The sequence below is a fragment of the Fukomys damarensis genome, unplaced genomic scaffold (assembly GCF_012274545.1).
Source record: "Fukomys damarensis isolate Sample0158 unplaced genomic scaffold, DMR_v1.0_HiC HiC_scaffold_32, whole genome shotgun sequence".
NCBI lineage: Eukaryota > Metazoa > Chordata > Mammalia > Rodentia > Bathyergidae > Fukomys > Fukomys damarensis.
Window position 1 is genome coordinate 17191829 of NW_022900944.1, and position 20022 is coordinate 17211850.

At 39.6% G+C, this 20022-nt stretch overlaps 1 protein-coding gene across 13 annotated transcripts in view; it reads left to right on the forward strand.

Annotated features, from left to right (window-relative positions):
* Nucleotides 1-12683, forward strand: part of Sec31a (SEC31 homolog A, COPII coat complex component) — a 72337-nt gene extending 59654 nt beyond the window's left edge. For 7 of the 13 annotated variants that reach the window (XM_010628848.2, XM_010628881.2, XM_010628876.2 and 4 more), the window contains 6 exons: nucleotides 1795-1833; nucleotides 3264-3322; nucleotides 4970-5233; nucleotides 8408-8527; nucleotides 10786-10857; nucleotides 12303-12683. In XM_010628848.2, coding sequence (XP_010627150.1) covers nucleotides 1795-1833; nucleotides 3264-3322; nucleotides 4970-5233; nucleotides 8408-8527; nucleotides 10786-10857; nucleotides 12303-12482 — 734 coding nt within the window. In that variant the 3' untranslated portion in view covers nucleotides 12483-12683. The remainder of the gene's footprint in view (nucleotides 1-1794; nucleotides 1834-3263; nucleotides 3323-4969; nucleotides 5234-8407; nucleotides 8528-10785; nucleotides 10858-12302) is intronic. The other 6 variants (XM_010628866.2, XM_010628914.2, XM_010628892.2 and 3 more) reach the window with 1 other exon arrangement.
* The last annotated feature ends 7339 nt before the right edge of the window (nucleotides 12684-20022 follow it).

Sequence of the window (20022 nt, forward strand, 5' to 3'; positions counted from 1 at the left end):
TTTTTTTTTTGTTTTTTTTTTTTTTTTTTTTTTTTTGTACCGGGCATCAAACTCGTGTTCTTGAGCTTGCAAGGCAGGTGGCAGAACCACTGAGCTAAATCCTAGGCCCTATTTTTAATTTTAAAGTAGGATCTCACTAAATCACCCTGACTGGGCTCAAACTTGTGCTCCTGCCTCAGCCTCCAAGAGTGCTGGCATTAAAGGTGTGCACAGCCACTGTCAGCTTCAGTTTCTTGAGTGCAAACTGAGTTGAATTCACTGTTTTAATTGGTGCATTCTCTTGGAGGTTCCTACCTCACCACGTGAAGATGATCGAATTGTAAGTTCTGTGTGCTTTTAATTTGAGATTGGTCCTGACTTGAACCCTCGGGTTTGTTTGGAGTCGCTGTGTTCTGGCCTGTTTACCTCTTCTCCATTGGTCGGAACACTAGTTCTAGCAAAAGAAACAGTGATCTGGGAGGCTTGCACTAAGTGGTCTCCAAATTCATGTGCCCCTCACAGGATCATATGGATGGTTACACATTCTCTGGGCCTGTTATTTATATTCATATTCATGGTTTGACCCACCCCAGAAATTACATTTGCTTCAGAATGCTGACCACTAGCACCTTCCAAACCTGCAGCAACGAATAGCACACTGTGCCAGTGGTGTCACCATGTAGGTGTTTATCAAACACAGTGCTGGAGTCTGCAGAACCATGTAGACCTTCCCTGTTTCTCTTTAAATCCCTACTGCTGTGATACCAGCAGCGTCCATGTCCCAGGGCAGGTGGCTAGAGAGACTGGACCTCAAGCCCTGCCATTTTACCTAATGAATTAGAATCCAAATTTAAGTAGCTGGAGTTCTTCTCACCTGATGTGGATCATAGCTTTGAATAACCTTTCGGTTATGTGGTATAATATGTTGGGAAGTGCTGTCCTCAGTGGTGTTGCTGAAGATCATTTGTCAAGTATCAGAATAGCCTGGCATGATGATGTGTACACCTGTAATCCCAGCTACTCAAGAGTCTGAGGCAGAAGGATCACAATTCAAGGCCAGCCTGGGCAATTTAGCAAGATCCTGTTTCAGAATAAAAATTTTTAAGTCTGATGATGTAGCTCAGTGGCAGACCACTTGCCTCACGTAGGCAAAGCTCTAGGTTTGATCTCTAGTACCAAAAAAAAAGAGGGAGACAGGCAAATGATTGAGAAAATAACCATTATTTTAAATAAAGGGATAGAATTTACTCTCAAAATAGCACAGTAACAGAAAAAGGTGATAATAGTTGAGAGTTAATTTGATCTGACCTAAATGAATTCACTTTGACGAAAAGCTTACTTTTTTGTGGAGGAGGGTACCTGGGATTGAACTCTGGACCTTGTGCTTGCTAGGCTGGCGGCAGAACCACTGAACTAATTCCCTGGCCCACAAAAGCTTACTTTCTTAATTGAATAGAAGACATTTTATACGACTTGTTTTAAGAAGTGAAATTTGTAGCTGGGCTCTGTGGCACACACCTGCAAAAATCCCATCACTCAGGAGGCCGAGGCAGGACAATTTCAAGTTCAGGGTCAGGCTGGGCTATGGAGTAAGATCTTGTCTTTAAAAAAAAAAAAGTAAGTTTTCTGTCTTTTTGAAATTTGCTTTTCGTGGAGGTTTGGTAGAGGGAGAAGTAATTATAATAAATAGAGTAAAGAATGTCTTCAGTACACAAGCACAAGGTCCTCAGTTCGATCCCTGGTACAAAAAATCCCCCCAAAACAAAGAATGTCTTTAGTAATACTATGGAAATGACTACTACATTTTGTCTACAGAAAATCTGTCTGTCCAAGACCAGACACCTATGTTTGAAGGTGAATTGGCTGTAAAATATACCTTTGAAAATCTTTGAATCAACTAAATACAATTAATGAATGGACATTAACAATAATGCATGTGATCTGCAAAGATGCTGATGTCCTAAATCTGATCTGTGTCTTTTATCATTTGGCATCTTAATTGAGTCAAATTTTACAATTGATTGGATTTACATGCCAAATAGCTTTAAATCATAAAAGCTGTTTATTTTATATCAACATAACTATACCAAGATTGTTTTCAATACAGTTAAAATTGGTGGTGATGGGAGCGATTCAAATGATTAACCTGTATGTAACCGGCAGTTGAAATTTTAAGCAGATAACAGCACATGATTTAGTATTGTGTGTTTCATTTTGAGCCTTACTTGGCATTCTGTCTCCTAGTAAACATGTAAGAAATTAATTCTCTGTTCAAAATCAAAGCAAATGAGTACATGGTTAGATCTGCAGTTTTAAAAGTTTTTTTGACATTACTCATGTACCACAGTTACTTTGGTTGCTCCGCAATTTGTTGTGACTTAGTATCAAACATATCAGTTAAGTAAAAGTGAAATATTGAAAGAAAATTTATTAGAAGTGGTGTACATCTTTTTAATCTATGTGTACACATATAAACTGAAGGTTTTTTATAGCAACTATGGTTCCTTATAGACGTAACCAAAACTCACACTTAGAGACATGCATAATTATTATATTTTAGTTTTTAAAGTATCCTATTTCCAGAATGCCTGATTTCTTTTTTCTTTGAAGGTATTAGTATTAAAACAGTTAATGAATTCTGCTACTGGTGTCCATTTTTCACTTTGAGAAAATAGAGTTCTCTGTATGTTTGGGAGGAACCATGCTATATAATGTCTGAAAGAATATTTGAATGCCTTTTTCTACTTTATAAGTAGTTCCTAAGACAGAGATGATGAAAATTACTAGTGTCATATAGGTAGTTGGGCTTTTTAAAATAGTATTTCTACTATATTTAGAGTATTTGTAGATGATTCATTTGAGTTGAATTACTCTTTTGGCAAGGAAGAAATTGCTACCTTTGTTCTTTTTTGGGATGTTGGGCATATCAGATGACTTTTTTTTAGCAGACTCTGGTGATTTACTTTTTCTTCTTTAGGAAAAAACAGTAAACATAGGTTGTGCTCTAGTGTAGATGTAAAGACTTCATGGTTTTTCAGTTTAGCGCAGCTTTTCCCCTTTAAATATAGGTAATATCAAAATACCTTGCCTACTAATCCCAGGCCTATCAAAGGTGTGAGTTTGAGGATCGAAGGTTCTCCACAACTCAGTGAACCCCACAACTCAGTTGGTAAAACCTATGTGACAGTTATTCAGTTAAGGCCAAATTGAAAGTGTTAGATGAGTTCACTCAGTTTCTTCTTTTAAATATTCTAAAGGAAAATATCTTGTGTTACCTTTTCCAGGTTCTCAGAATGGTTGGAATGACCCCCCTGCTTTGAACAGAGTGCCCAAGAAGAAGAAGGTACTAGAGCAAGATGCCTAACCGTGGCCTTCAGGTCTTACGGGGTCACGGAGCCACCCAAGCAGACCACATTTCACTGATCCTTTTCAGAAGCAAAGCTTACTGATTGATGGGTTCAGAATGTATTTCATCCTGTGTCTTCTAATCCATGCAAGAAAGAAAGTAGAAAACAGTAGCTCCAAAACTTTGCTCTATAAATTAAAGCCTTTTTGGCAGAAAAGATGTTGGGGGCTAGGGATTTAGCTTAGTGGCACTGGTCCTGAGTTCAATCCCAAGTACCAAAAAAAATGTAATAGAATACAAGATGTAAGTACCTAGCAGGCCTCTTTCAAAAAGCAGGAAATGAAATTTCACGCCTTACAAATTTTTTTAAGGTGTTGCTTTGGTCTTTGGGTTCCAGCAATAATTATGACTTTATACACACACACACTTGGAATTTTTGTCCATTACATAAAATAATGAAGAAATAGTCTTATAGTTGAGCATTGTTTTGTATATTGGTAATTGTTGAAAGCTATTTGTGCACAAAATAAGATTTTCCTTTCATTCTTTTTTTGCAAACCATTTCTACTTTTTATTCCTAGTGACTCCTTTCCCCTGCATATAATAATGAGAAGCCATAATGTACAGTTGGGAGACATTAAATGAGCAGGGAAACCCAAAATACAGCTTAGTGTAATAGTCATAAACTTAAGCTCCACGTTTAGTGTCATAGAATTGCCATGTAGTATCTACCTAGTGACCTAGGGAAAGGGTATTAAGTTACATTATGATGAGCTGAGCATGGTGGCGCACACCTGTAATCCCAGCATTTGGGAAGCTGAAGCAGGAACACAAGTTTGAGCCAAGCCTGGGCATCTAAGTACGACTCTCTGTCTCACAATAAAAAATAAAGGACTGGGTTGTATCTCAGTGTGCAGCCCTTGCTTTCAATCTCCAGTCCCATCCAAAAAACTAAAAAACCCTATTCTAATAACATTAAACACCAGCATATCTTGATTCCCATATTGCTAGATATAGTTCTCCAGAGTTGTCCTCTTCTTTCAGAAATGCTATGGTTTCCTGGCAAGTGCAAGGTCCTGAGTTCAATTCCCAGTACCAAAAAAAATGCTATGGTTTTAGCTGCCCTTTTTTACCAGGAGTAACAAGGGGAGAAGAGGTCCAGGTTTGAGTTCTTTACACTCTTTAGCCAACTGAGCTTTACTTTTATGTTTCACTGTAGAACTCTACATAAAGTTTCATTTGCAAAAAAGAATCTTAACTACTATTAAAAATTTTTTTAAATCATGAAATAGTGTAGCTCCCTTATTTAAATCTGAGGAAATGTTGCTGCTGTCTTTCTTTTTTTTTTTTTTTTTTTTTTTTTTTTTTTTTGGTACCAGGGATCAAACTCAGGACCTTGCCAAGGCGGCAGTACCATTAAGCTAAATTTGTGGCCCACTGCTGTCTTTCTTGTTTTTGGAGACAAGAGTCTTGATGTGTAGTTTAGGCTGTCCTTGAACTCTTGTCTATCCTAGGCTGGCCCCAAACTCATGGTAATCTTCCTGCCTCAGCCTCCCAAGTGCTGGGATTCTAGTCATGCACCACCACACCTTCCCATGTTCTTTTTCGTTTTGTTCTGTGTCTTCTCTTTTCTCGTTTTTAAAGATGCCTGAAAACTTCATGCCTCCTGTTCCCATCACGTCTCCAATTATGAACCCGCTGAGTGACCCCCAGTCACAGATGCTACAGCAGCAACCTCCAGCTCCAGGGCCACTGTCAAACCAAGCTCCCTATCCACAGCCACATCCCCTGGGTGGCCAGCCTTTCCACGGCCTGCAGCAGCCACTTGGCCAGACCAGCGTGCCCACCTCTTTCCCAAAGCCCAACATTGAGGGTGCCCCAGGGGCTCCGATTGGAAATACTATCCAGGTAACATGGAATGGGAAGACAGTGCATTTGCTTTAATGTGTTAACTTTTATGATTATACCATTATTAATGAATATCTGAATTTGGTTTCAATGTAGACAACCTAAACTAAAAGTGGTAACCCCCTTTTTAAAGATTGTACATACATATTATTTTGTAATTACATGACCATATACAAACTCTGGAAGAGAGTTACATATTTGAGAGTGAATGTTTATTATTCCTTGGCAAATGCAGTATTTTACTTGATTTAGTCAGTCACAATTTTAAGATTGGTTGAAACACTTTCTGAGGTTGCTAAGCAAATGCTGTTTTCAAAGGTTTTTCTCTTTAGACTATTAAAGATGTAATCAGTTATATTTGATATAGGTATAAAAGCTAATAACAGCCTTATCTTTAGATGGAGATAAACATTTTCGCTTGCATTTCACATAAACAGCTAGTTGACAAAAAAGTCTTAGATGTTAAAGAATTGACATTTTCAAATAATTGGCTTAGATCTATGAAGATATTTTTCCAGGTGTGGTGCTGCATGCTTGTATCCCAGATACTTGCGAGGCTAAGACAGGAAGATCAGAAGCTTAATGCCAACCAAGGCAGTTTAGAGAACCCTGTCTCAAAGTAAAGAGAAAACATCTGAGCTTACATTTACTCAGTGGTAGAGTGCTGTGTGTACAAGGCCCTGGGTTCAGTCCCCAGTACCAAAAAATATTTTTTGTTTATCTGTTCCTAGAAAGTGAAGTACGTGGATCAAAGTTCAACATCAAGAATATGAAATAAATTCTGCCAGGAGCTGTGGTGCGTGCCTCTACTCCCATCTGCTCAGGAGGCTGATACAGGAGTGTTACAAGCATTGGAAGGAGCATGGACAACTTAGTGAGACCCTGTCTCAAAATAAAAGTTCAAAAAAGGCTTAGATGTAGCTCAGTGGTAGAGCACTTACCAAGCAAGCGCGAGGCACTGCGTTCAGTCCTGAGCACCAAAAAAAAAAAAAAGAGAGAGAGAGAATATGAAATTTCTGCACAAGTAAAACAACTAACTTTATATTGTGTCTTTGACTTATTTTATTTAGCTTTCTGAGTCAGGGTCTCACTAAGTAGTTTAGGCTGGCCTTAAACTATGTGGCCCAGGATGGCCTCAAATTGAGGTGATCGTCCTGCCTTTGCCTCCCAAGTGCAGGGATTGGAGGCGTGCACTACTACACTTAGTTCTTTGACTTGTTTTGTGTTAAATTAGTAAAGCTTATTTATATCTATATATCTACATATCTATATATCTTATATATCTTATCACCATAGTATGATTTACTGTTAAAACATAGTTATGCCTAAGATTTTTAATATATTATAAAAACAAATATGTTAAGGTGAGAAGACTTGCATCTTTTCACAAAAGCATAAATTATAAAAACTTTTGGTTTTTTTCTTTCTTTCTTTTCCCTTTTTATTGAGTTTGTTGGTACAATCTAGGTATACAATACAGTTACATTCATCATTGGGATCCTGTACCTTTACATAATAGGTCTTGATTCTCATTTTTTCCCCTTGTCCCTGTCCTCCCTTTGTTTTTTATGGTTTATAAGCTTTTGTTATATGAAGACACTCCCCAGCCATCACTGGGTTTTGGACCTGGGCTCTGAGCCTGTCCTCATCTAGTCTAGAGCCAGTTAGCACTAAAAGGAGGAAACACTTGGTGCTCACCACCTGCTGCCTGCCTCCTGGGGATCTCAGAGGCTGCTCAGCCTCGTGGTGTGCAAAACTCTCCTCAGACTCTTTCTCCCACACCCAGTCTTTCTTGGTAAATGACGCTATCATCTTTTTTGTGGAATCCAGAAAAAACTGTGGAATCATTTTTATACTCTCTTCTCTTTAACTGGTAAAGGTGTGTCCAACCTACAGGCTGCTTATCTTCTTTTTTTTTTTTTTTTAAAGTTATAATACAAATATTAAAAAATAAAGGAAAATTTGTTACTTATGTGTATTAACTGTATTATATACTTTATATGTGACCCAGGACAATTTCTCTACTCATTATGATCATGGCAAGTCACAAAGTTGAACCCATATAAAAAAATCCTTCAGACCTTGTTGATACTAAAGTATTTCTTGAATCCCTTCTCTGTATTTCTGTTCTGGTCTGTGCTACTTTTGTTCAATTTCACTAATGCAGGAGCCTCCTGATGATTCTGCCATCATGTGCCTTGATTGATAGCTAATTTGGTCTTGTCTCTTCTTTGCTTAGAATATCACAGCTTTCCATTATTCTTGGGATAAAGACCAAACTATTTATGACTGCCTCAGCTCCTACTCGTTTTTCTTTCTCTGCTCTAATGACATTGGGCTTCTTTTTGTCCCCTTACATCATGAGCCTTCTGTATGGAATGCTTTTCCTTTCCCATCTAACTGTTTAGTACTTTTTAAATTTTGAGACGATCTTGCTAAGTTACCCAGGCTGGCCTCAAATATTCAACCCTCCCTGCCTCAATTATAGGCATGTGCCACCACTCCCAGCCAGCTATTTTTTGTTTGTTTGTTTGTTTATTTGTTTTGGTACCAGGGATTAAATTCTGATCCTTGCTCTTGTGAGGCAGGCGGCAGGACCACTGAGCTAAATCCCCAGCTCCCAGCCAGCCATTTTTTGAATGAGTGAAAGAATAATAAGTAGAACTTTAGAAAACTTAAATGTTTCTTTTTGTTGTTCCATCTGTATATAATTCAGCAACATTTTTTCTACTCTGAAACTTTGGCTTAATCTTTCAGTTTACATAATAGCCTAGTTAACAGCCTCTAAGAATAAAACATAGAATGCCAGGATAAACAGAAATAAGCGAACAAGCAGCAAGCAGCCACTCTAAACAGCCAACTGTGTTCTCCAGGGCCTTGCTTCTGTTTCTTGCTGGCTTACTTCCCACAGTTGCATTTAGTAATGGCCAGTATACATCCCCTAATAGATCAGTTACTTCTTGTCCACTCTTATTTAGAAAAATCCAACCTGTGGGGCTTTACCTTTTCCTGATCATTTGGTTTTCAGCTTTACTTTACCTGGATTATTTTACATGTAAAATTGTCATATGATTTTGAATAGGTCTGTACAAGGTTGCTGGTTTCTCTTCATTGCATAGATTCAGAACTTTGTGTGTAAGATACCTTCTGATCATTTGTTATTATTTCTTGCAGCATGTGCAGTCTTTGCCAACAGAAAAAATTACCAAGAAACCTATTCCAGATGAGCATCTCATTCTGAAGACCACATTTGAGGATCTTATCCAGCGCTGCCTCTCTTCAGCCACAGATCCTGTATGTATTTTCCTCATATTTTGCTTAATCAAAATAATTGTTTATGGAGCTCATCTATGATTATTGCTTGAAGTCCTACAAGATATGATTATTGAAAAACTGTACAAAACAGTGCTAGCACTTAACTACAAAGAAACATATACTTTGTTTCTTATGTTTAAACATACTTAATAGTAACTCCCAAGATAGGTAGGTTTGTCCTCTTTATTTTACAGATGAGGAATTTAAGGCAAAAAAACAGTTAAGTCTTCTTACCTGAGGTCAGAGCCAGCATTTCAGCTCAGACAGTCTGGCTCCAGATTGCTATAGGCCTCCTGTTTGGCACATGAATAAAATATAACAGTAGTCTGCAGGAAACTCCAGTTTGGGGGTTCTTTCCGAATTTACAGTTGAAGCTTTTGAAGCTAGATAGATCATCTTTAACTTTGTAAAAATCTTAAAGATAGTTTAATACTAACTAGAGTCTTATTCATAGTTAAAGCATCTGATTTTTATTTGTATTGGCAATGACAAAAAGTCCACAAAACCAATCTTGTTTTAAATGAAACTTCATTTTTTTTCCAACAAATACCAAATATATTTATTTTTAAGTCATTGGCCACTTGTCTACTTGGAAAAGACAGCTTCTGGGATTTGCTGTTTTGTCTGCCATTGAATATTAATATATGCAGCCTTCTGCTAGCATTGGAGAAAGCATTTCCTTTTACTGAAAGTGTCAAGAGAGCAAGGGTTTGACAGAAACCTTAGTGCTGACCTTCTGGGATGGGTGAGAAGGCTGGAAACAGGAGAGCAGATGAAGTGATAAACAGATACGCACTGTCCCCTAAGTGGATTGGTTATAGTCATTTGGGAATGGAGGCACCCTAATGAGAATGTGGCAAAACTCCAATTATCCCTCTGGTACGAGGTACTATAGGGAGGTTCAGAGGACACAATGCATGGCCCAGTACCATCAATTTGAGTTGTACCTCCTCTGGGTCATCATCTCATCTCCCTTCTGGGTGGGTACCCAGGACCCCAGAGCAGACTGGAGCTATAGATGACAAGCGCTTCCTGTAATAGTCTGGGAGAGAAGTTCCACTAATCTGCCCCGCTGTCCCCTGACCCTGGGGTAAGGCTTCCATTTGGAGCTGAGCTATAGGGATTCCCTTATGTAAAAGTTCATGTTAATCAGTAGTTGGAATAATTTTCATAGCATTAGATACTCTTATTTTAATTATAATTGTGTTCAGATAGCACAAAGTGATTTTGTGGCACAACCTAGCATGTGATATGTTTGGTAGCTTCTCTGTCTTCTCCAGACCCACAGGCATTCATTCCTCTACTCCCCCAGAGCATGGCAACGTCAAGGGCTCTGTATTCCTGCTCCTTCTGCCCAGAGACCTTCCCTCAGGTCTGCCTTTGCTCACTCCCACATGTGGAGGCTGCTACTCCAATGTCCATTAGCCATCAGGCCTTCCTTCTCCTCTCAGTGCTGCTGGCCCCTAGCCCCGTTAATGTGTCTTCATGGCACTTACACCATCTGACATACAGTGTACTGTCTTCAGTGTCTTTTCCCACCTGGTAGACCTGTCATCGATATTCAATAAATATTAAAAAGCAGCATTACTATTTTGTAATGGAGATTATTAATCACATTGTACTTTGTAAAGTGATATTTTTAGTTATAAAATAGTTTCACTATATTTACAGTAGTGGGATAGGAAAGCAAAAAATTCCCATTTCCTTCAGTAATTTTAAGTTGCTAGAATATAGTTGTCTTTTCCTTGCTCGGTGCTATAAAAGCACAAAAAGAGGCAGGATTGAGCATACCAAGTGAGACCAAGTGTACAAGTACTATTTTTGAACAGTTAAACAAGTTTCCACAGTTCCCCCCATTTGCCTCCTCTAACCCATAATCCTTTGTTACTGGTCTGTTCTGGAGGACATTGACCCATGGATGCCTCCAGAGTCCTGTGACTGTAGCACAGTTTCAAACACACCTTGTGAAGAAATTTCACATGCACCTGGCCACAAGAAGTCCAGTCAGTACCCTGTTCTGCGTGCTGGAAGGAAATTCCGTCTTCTCCGTGCCCTACCGCCCTGCCCTGAGAGATTACTGATGCTCATTCTAAGCATTTCTCAGTCCTAGTTGTCTCCATTTCTTTGATAAAAAGAAGCTGTTCAGTGTCTTGAGTGTAAGGTTTAGTGAGGTGAAATAGGATAAGTTCTGTGAATAAAATGTTCCAATATAACATCTATTTTTTCCTTCCCTGCAGCAAACCAAGAGAAAGCTAGATGATGCCAGCAAACGCTTGGAGTTTCTGTATGATAAACTTAGAGAACAGACAGTAAGTTTGGGGGGAAAAGAAGGATTTATGGTATCCACTCATTCCTAGTTGCTGGTAAAGTAAGCATCTCCTTAGCACTCTTATTCTGTCATTTTGGTGGCAAAATTGTAACAGTTACAGAATGGGCTTTCCTCTGACTGCTCATCTGAGTTTCCAATTTTATTCATGGGGGATGAGAAAATAGTGCACAAGAAAGAGAGATTTTAATCCTTTTCATATAACAAAGACTAGAAAACAAAACTCTCTTATATTAGCCCTATGATAACTGACCTTTTGTTGTCCATATTATGACTCCTGTATTGAGAAATCTAGTCAGGTACTTTGTTACCTAGGGAAGAAATCTAATCTTTCTCACATTGTGAGACTTAGGATTCTCTTCTACTGAAGCAGCTCTTCCACAAAGGCAAAGCCAGATGCTGCCAGATGAGCAGAGTGATATGCTGTATGAAGAGAGCCCACAGCTAGGTGTTGGGCACTAGTTGTTCCCTTGCCCCACCCCTCCATTCCTTTCTAGAATTGTTTTGTTTTATTAATGAAACCCTGATGATGGGTTTCAAAGAACTAGCATTTTTATGTATTTTTGTATGTTAGCATTCTTTCAGCTCATTCTCCACACCCAATCTTATCAGATAAAAATATCTTATTTCTCTCATGAGACCCAAGCCACAGAAAGTTGATAAAACAGTTGAGGGGTGTGATCCATGGACTGATCCAGAGTAGTGTCTCTCTAAAGTATGGACTTGTATGCCCAGTGATGACATGAAAGAAAATGCAAGCTTTATGTTTGTAAGCGATGACAAGACTGGGCATTGTGGCATGCACCTGTGGTCCTGGTAACTTGAGAGGCTGAGCTTGGAGGATTGCGTGAGCCCAGGAGTCTGATACCAGCCTTGCAATGTAGCGGGATCCCTTCTCAAAAAGATGACAGGATTATAAAGACTTAAGAACTGGCAAATCAAGTATCTGACAAGCTTGTTGCCCTACTAACAGAGGTAGACCAAAAATTCGGGACCCTGTTGTAGATGTGATTTTAAACAAATTGAGTCCTTACCTTAAGATATCATGATTTAAAATTTTTTAATCTCCTTCATATACTTAGGAAAAAAATTTTAAAGGAATGAGGCTCTGTCTAAAATAATTGAAAAATTAAAATGTTGAGAGAAATATTAGCATTTCAGCTTGGAGGAAATCTGGCTGCTTTTCTATGAGAAAATACCTTATTTATAGATGTGCATAATAAATAACTTCGTTACATAAATCATTTTGTCATTGTTCTACTTTGAAACTTACTGCTTGGTCTAAAACTTATTTCTAGAAACACTCAATTGTTTATACATTTTTTCAATGTTTATTTCAAACGATTTAAATATCTGGATTTAATGTATATAAAAGGTCTCATGGGAAGTTCTCCCTTAATTGTTCTCTTTGTTGCACCTTTATTTCAGCTTTCACCAACAATCATCAGTGGTTTACACAACATTGCAAGAAGCATCGAAACGCGAAACTACTCAGAAGGTTTGACCATCCATACCCACATAGTTAGCACCAGCAACTTCAGTGAGACCTCTGCTTTCATGCCCGTTCTCAAAGTTGTTCTCACCCAGGCCAATAAGCTGGGTGTCTAAAAGGACAGCTGTATCCCAGCTGATGTTGCCGCTTTTCCAAAGAAGTATGTTTAAAGAGAGAATTGTAATACATGGACCAATCCTCATCAGCATGTTTCCATAGCAGCCAGTAAGAGCATTTATATTCTTTCTGCCCACCCTAGAACTGCTCCAAACCCTGGTGCTTTCTTTTGTTTTAATCTTTTCTTGCCCATTATGATTTTCTTATTCTGCAAATTGCATATCTCTGGATTACACACAGAATGGTTCATGCTATTCTGACAAATGTGGTTTTTAAAACCTCAGTGTATTTTTAATTGCATCTGGTTATGCATAAAGCAGAGCTAAAACTAAATTTCTTTTATGTTTTCCCTACTTTGTCCATGTCAATCAGATTAAAGTGTGTAATCTTATCTGTGTGCATACAGTCTTTTTTTTCCTCCAGTGGTGACTGATCTGGGATTGTAGCTCAGTCTGCTGGGTGTGCATTAGGCCCTGTGTTCATTCCCACCACCACAGGGCAGAACACCACTGCTCAAAGCATTTTAATCCCTGTTTCTTGTGTCCGATGCTTTACCTTGGAACTGGACAAATGACTACATCTGGAAGTAGCTACATAGGTTTCAGCAAATATTAATGACAAGTGTGATCGTTAGCTTTTAAATATCTGTAGGAAAAGACTCAGTTTTTTGTTTTTTTTTTTGGTACTGGGGATCGAACTTGGGTCCTTGAGCTTGTGAGGTAGGTGGTGGCACCACTGAGCTAAATCCCTGGCCTAAGACTCAGTATTTTCATCTGTAGGATATGCTGAGCTTTTCTCTTTATTAAAAAGTGTTTGTAATAGATATTTGGGCTCAAGATTGAATTTCTTATATTTTTATTTATATATATTTTATTTTTATAGTCAAATATGCTCACATATTTTCTATAAATTACCTGTTAATTTCAGCTACCTGGGAGGCTGAAGCAGGAGAACTGCAAATTCAAGAGCATATTGGGCAATTTAGAGAGACCCTGTCTCAAAAAAAAAAAAAAGGTCTGGGGATGCAGCTCAGTGGTACTGTTTGCCTAGCACATACCAGCCCAAATTCATTGCCTAGTACCACACAAACACACACTATCAGTAAAATGCCCTACAGTTGTGAGGTTTAAGTTTAGAAAGAAAACTTTATTTCAGTCAGTTTCTTGAATCAAAGTTGCACATTTTCAGCCAATTTTTCTGTGAGTTTATTATAATTTGTCATAATAGTAGTGTAGTAGGGAGAAAATAATGGTCCTTGTCGCATGTAGAGGAGAATAAAGTACCAATAATTCTCATTACTGATGCAGTATTAGCTAAGGGGATTGGAAAACTGAAAAAGCAACAGTGTGCCACTGTGTAGGTAGATGTGTTATTTCAAGGCATAAGAGTAGTTCATGAGGCTTTCTTGGAGCCTGAGTGAGACAGTTTTTGAGAATCTCTCAATTCCCTTTGTTGGGATCCCCTGCTTGATGAACAGACTCCCCTTTCAAACAAACAAAAACCAGCTTTGATTTTATAGCTCAAAATAGTTTTGTAACAAAAAAGAGAAGTGTCTGGATGGCATCCCTGTGTGTCGGAGTCTCAGGAATGGGGTGCCCGGATTGGAATGCGTCTCCTGTGTGTTTGGTAGTGAGCTTAGGTCCCACTAACTAAGGTCACACGACCTTCTGGGCCTGCCTCCTGAACAGCAGTGTCTGTCCCTTCAGGGCTCCACGGGGTCAGCCGCTGGCTTTCCAGTGGCTGTTTTTCCTCGATTCCCTTATAATTCGGATTGATTTTGTGGCATCATTTTACAGGAATGTGAGTTCCCAAAAGGTAAGGAACAAGACGAGGTAGCAGCAGTGGAGCTCTGGCCAGCTCCACAGATTTCAGGAGTGTAAATGCAAAAAAACGCACCACTGTCTGAGTCACTTCTGTGTCTCTCCAGCGCGGCGTTGTGATTGTGTTGTGGCCCCCGTGGAGCTGCCTCTTTCTGGGCCTTGTAATCTTGTGGGGCTTAACCCTGAGTGAAAGTAAGACGAGCTGAACCCACCGTTGTGTCTATGTCCAGAGTATGAAGTATAGATTATGGAAGGAGTAGTTTGTTTTGCTGAGGGAAAATAAGACAATTTTTGAGTTTTCTTTATGAAAAAAATAAATTTCAACTTGGTTTTGCAAATGATTCCTTTTTTAATATTTTCAGCTCGAGGTGAAATTATATCTCCATCTCCACAGTTCAGGAACCTCTGAGTCCTTCTGCCTTCACGTAAAAATCTCAGGAGTTATACAAGTGATAGTTACTTGGTTTTAAAAAGTTGCAGCTCTATTTTCTAACTATGACATTACTTCATGTATAATGACCATTCTGGGTCCCAAATCTTTTCAGTTTTCTTTATATGTTTTGTGCTTTTATTTTTATTTTTTAACCTAATCAATACTAAAATGAGGGCTGGAGATTTAGCTCAGTGGTTCTGGTACCTGCCTTGCCAAGCACAAGGATCCAAGTTCAATCCCTGGTACAAAAAAAAAAAACTAAAATGAGGGAAGGGATATGAAGGAGACTGGTGAGTGGGGCCAGGTATCAGCCCAGATTTCTAGGGTGCTACTTTCTATATTGTACCTTGTCTCCTGCTTTATGCCGCACTGGGTTCTGATGGATGTGTGTATGTTAGACCCTGCTTAGGAATCATTACACAGGGTGGCGTATAGAGCTGATGGGTCCATTGCTCATTTCAGTGGTACAGAAGATGCCATGAATCCTTGGCAAACACTGGCACCTTGGTTACCTAACAGCTGCCTGAAAGATAAAAGGAGGAATGACAGTGACTGGTCTAACACTGACCAGCGCTTGTCTCCTGACCAGATTTGGCAAGGCTATGTGTTGATCCCTCTGCTTTGGTGGAGACTGTATTTGGAAGTGTTGGGAAGTTTCAGCAAATAGCGTGTGCACATGTAGGTGGGTATATGTACACATGTGCTGCCCTCTGTTCTGTCTCACTGCTGTGGTAGCAGCACCTCCAGAGAGCTTCCAAGCAATCTTCAGGGATTTCTCTCCCAACCTGAAAGTGCCAGCATCTTTGTATTAGTCAGTAAATAAGAAGTGGGCTTTCTATGCGCAGGCTTAGCAGCTCTTTGATTTTATAATACATGCCCCAAGTCTTCCAACATGTGTGCATTACAGAGCACAAGTAACCATTTAGCTTTATTTTTTCTACTTTTTTCCGGTATGCTTGTTTTACCTATACTTCCATAGCACCTGTCCTGCTCATTGTTCTGGTAACCATGACTGTCTGCTACCCATGTGACATAGTGTGCATGGATTCCTCCTCGTTGGACAAGTGTGCCGTGCTTTACTTGCCAGCTGTTTGCCTTGTTCCCCCCAGGAGGTGTGGGATGTGTGGCTTTCAGGATGGTTGAAGTGGACCTTGACAAAGTTAATAAAGTCAAACGAGTGAGAATGTATTGGATTAACTGGTACATGTGTTTTGCATTCTGGATTTCACATTTGTTTCCAGAGATCTGTCATAGTGTTTATTTGGCAAACAGCATTAATGCAGTTACATCTGAAACACACCCAGAATGACTGTATGAACATCATCACTCAGTAATGCCTAAAACACTTCAGTGCAGTTGCAGGCCCTGTTGAATGTGAGTTTGGTTTAGGCTGACATTCCATTCCCTACACCAAGAAGCCTGTTGTAGGCCCGTCTGTGTTTTTATTGCTGGTACCTTATAGTTTCCCAATTTTTCTACTTTTCTAAAACCTTCTGTGTATCAGTGAGGAGGGGGCTTCAGGACTCCTGTGAAATAGAGAAACTTCTTATTTCAAAAAAGATACTCAGACTTTAGGATTTTTAGTTCTTAAATGCAGAGTTAATGAAACAACTGAAAATCCATGTCTCTGCCATTATCTCTGAAAGGCTGTTTCCTGGTTCTGGAAAGTGGCATTCTAGTGTTTTTCTCTCAGTTTCTGTACGTAAGGAAACATTTACAAAGTGTTTGGTGGAGTTTAGTAGAAATTTCATGTCCAGATAATATGGTTCCAAGAAGTCATGAAAATCAGTAGGAACTCTTGTCTGAGGAACAACAGGTTCAAATTGGACTAGAAAAGGAAAGTCCTAGATCAGTGATGGCAAACATTTTAGATCTTTCAGTGATACCATGCTGCCACATACCTGCCATAGGTTCACCACTCTCTTCTCAACCTTCAGAAAATTAAGAGGTGAGTGAATATCTCATTTAAGGGAGCCTGAATCACAGTCGTAGGGATGGTCAGTATGATGATCTGGTTAATGATAAAGTTATTTCATCTTGCATTTGTCCAATAAAGGATCTACCCTCTCTAGGAGGACTGACCTGAGCGTATAGTGGAGTTGAAAAACAGGTTTCAGTAATAGGAAAAACGACTGTTCCCTAATAGTGCTCTGAAAATAGTTTCATTCCTGCTGAATATGTCTCCAGGTCACAGACCACCTTTGGTACCTGTTTCTCTGAAGAATTTTAGGGAGAGAACAAGTCAGCTTTTTGTTAGTTTGTGACACTGAGGCTGAACACAGAGCACTGAGCCCCATTCCCAGCCCTTTTTATTTAGAGACAGGGTATCACTGAGCTGCCCAGATTGTCGTCAGAATTGTGATCCTCCTGCCTTCACCACCCCAGTGCTGGGATGACAGGTGTGTACCACTCAGGGCTGCATCTGTCACAAGTGAAGGTTCCCTCCTGGTGGGTTCAGCTTGGGCGCACTGATGGAAGGGGTCTTGTGTGTACCTGAGCAGGGCCTTTGGGTGTTAAGTCCTCACAGCAGTCTAGGGAAGCTCAGTTACTATCTCAGCTTGTGAGCACTGCTGGTAAGTGATGGCGTCTGGATTCAATCCCAGGTCTCAGCCAAACATGCATAAACTGTATTTCCCCCAGAGTAAGGATAGCTGCTTCTGTAACACAAATCAGAATTTTAGTTTCTAACTTTATGATTGATTGATTGGTACCGGGTATCGAACTCAGGCCCTTGCTTGTTTGCTTGCTTATCTATCTATCTATCTGTTTATTTCTTGGTACCGGGTATCGAACTCAGGCCCTTGTGCTTACAAAGCAGGTGGCGGAACCACTGAGCTAAATCCCCAGCCCCTAGTTTCTAACATTAGACCTGGTACTTGCCACTAGTGCAACATGATCATAATGGGTAACTGAGCTTTATGTATTGGTGTCTTTTCAGACTAGTTCTCTTTGCGTGGTGGAAAAGGTACCCTGCTTCTCCACTCCTTGTGATAGGCAGAGGGGAGAGAGCTCTATCCATGCGCTGCTCACAAAAGTTCCTCAGACTGGCTTTGTTTGGGTCTTGTGCCCACTCACAACATGACCAGTCTGTCCCCAGGGAGGTCGGGTCCAAAACAGGGTGACCTAGAACTGGCTGACCCTTTTGTGGGCACTGATTTTAAGCCCCACCAGGACCACATGGAGAAAGGCCAAAACAACCAGATAGCTCTTGCGGCTCACTGGAGTTACAGAACCAGCATTCTAGACTGGAGGGGGACCTGTGGGTGTTAATCTAGGGAGTCATTTTCACCCCAGCTGCTCCTCACCTGGGAGTTTAAGGAACCACTTTTGGTCAGATCATGTCACCTCACTGCCTCCTCCCCAAGCTGAGGGGGACTGGACCTCTTAACTCCACTTCAGGCTCTGGAAGTCTACAGTCCACATACTTTCCCCAAGTTGTCTTTCTAAAATCACAAGGAGTTGAAAGTAAATTGTGATAAGCATCAAAGCTTTGAAGGAATATGACAGACACAACCCTGTTTATATTGAAAACCTTTTTTCCTCTTGGGGAGTTTATTGGATTTCCATTCTGGAGAAAATACCACACTTAACCTTAATTGGAAATGAATGGTTTGTAATTTAAGGACTGGAAACAAATGTATTTACTTGGCCTTGAGCTCAAGTTGTGAATTTTTGTTTTTTGAGACAGGGTCTGGTGGGGTAGGCCAGCTGTCCTCTAATTTATGGTAATCCTGCAGCATCCTGAGTGCTGGGATTATGGTGTCCACCACCAGGGCTGCTTCTGTAACAAAATCTGAACTTTGGTTTTAGAAACGCTAGGCATATGAGTTCTAGTTCATGATACATATTTCCACTCAGTTAACCTTTCTGCACACATTCCCACATCAGGTATGGTCCACATCTGAGTGATGACGTGAAATGGCCATGAACCCCGGTGTTCCTCGGCACTGTAAATCTGGGCTACCTTTTTGACTTTGCCCAACTCTTTACAAATTCCCCTCCCTGCTGGCCAACAATAAGCGCCTTTGCTTTTTAAGAGCAGCCTGTGGTAAGTGAAGCAGCAGGAGGAGAAAGAGGTCATGGAAACAGAAACAATAACAGCAGCTAGTGCCAAAGAGAAATAAACAACTTGCTCTGCCCTCAGAAACTATCAGAGCTATCCAAAAAAATTGAGGAGGATGTTAGTGAAGGAAGAGGAACTGGAAGGTCAGAAAAGTTTGGGGACAAATTTTGTCAGTCCTGTCTTCTGTCACAATAATAGACATTGTTAATTTACTTAAGAGATGTGGGATTTGGCAGCAGGCAGACACATGGAGTAGGGAAAGTGTTTGGTTCTGTTTATGAACTTTGTTTTTAGCCGGACACACCTCAGCATGGCTGGGGTGGTTCTTAAAGGGATGATTAGCATTTGTGCGGTACACTTCTGTTAGGGATTATTTGATGACTGCCTCTGTCTAAGGACTGAGCTCAGTATTCCATTTCTAAAATGGCTTGATATATATTGAAACAATGCTGGTTGATTTTATTTTTTTTCTTTTTATTGAGTTTATTTGTGCAATCTAGGTATACAGTACAATTACATTCATTATTGGGATTCTGTACCTTTACATGATAGGTCTTGATTCTCATTTTTCCCCTTGTCCCTGCCCTCCCTTCACCCCCTCCTCCCCTCCCCATTTACAAACACTTTATTTCCATTTTTTCAATTTCTCATATTTTTTCCTCTCCCTTATTACCTTTCCCCCACCCTTCCCACTTTCCCTCCACCTTTAGCCCTTTACTTCCTATTTCACATTATTAATTATCTCATTAGGATCCTGTGTACTATTATAGTTTTTCACACCAGAGAAACTATTTGGTATTTCAGTTAAAGAAATCACTGTATGAACATTAAAAAATAGGGAATCCTAAAATAAAACTAAAAAGGAAAGTAAAAGAGAAAAGGCGATGTAAAATTAAAATAATCCTTAATTCTGAAGATGAAAATGGTCCCTTAACATATTTAAATTGCTTCTTGCTCTTATAGTCTTATTCTTTTTTTTCATTATTTAGAGAATACTTTATTAGTTTCTGTAATCAAACCCACCTAGATATGACCTTACCTATTTAGTACAATGCATTACCCCTGTACACATGGAAAAAAATAAAAAATAAAAAAATTAACATTTCTAGACAAATATGGCTGTCCATTTCTGTACAATGCCAACTCAACACAGTAAATTGAGATAATTTTTTCCAAAGTTGAGAGCACTGTTAAAAGTTTCCAAAAATTCAAGTTTTATATAT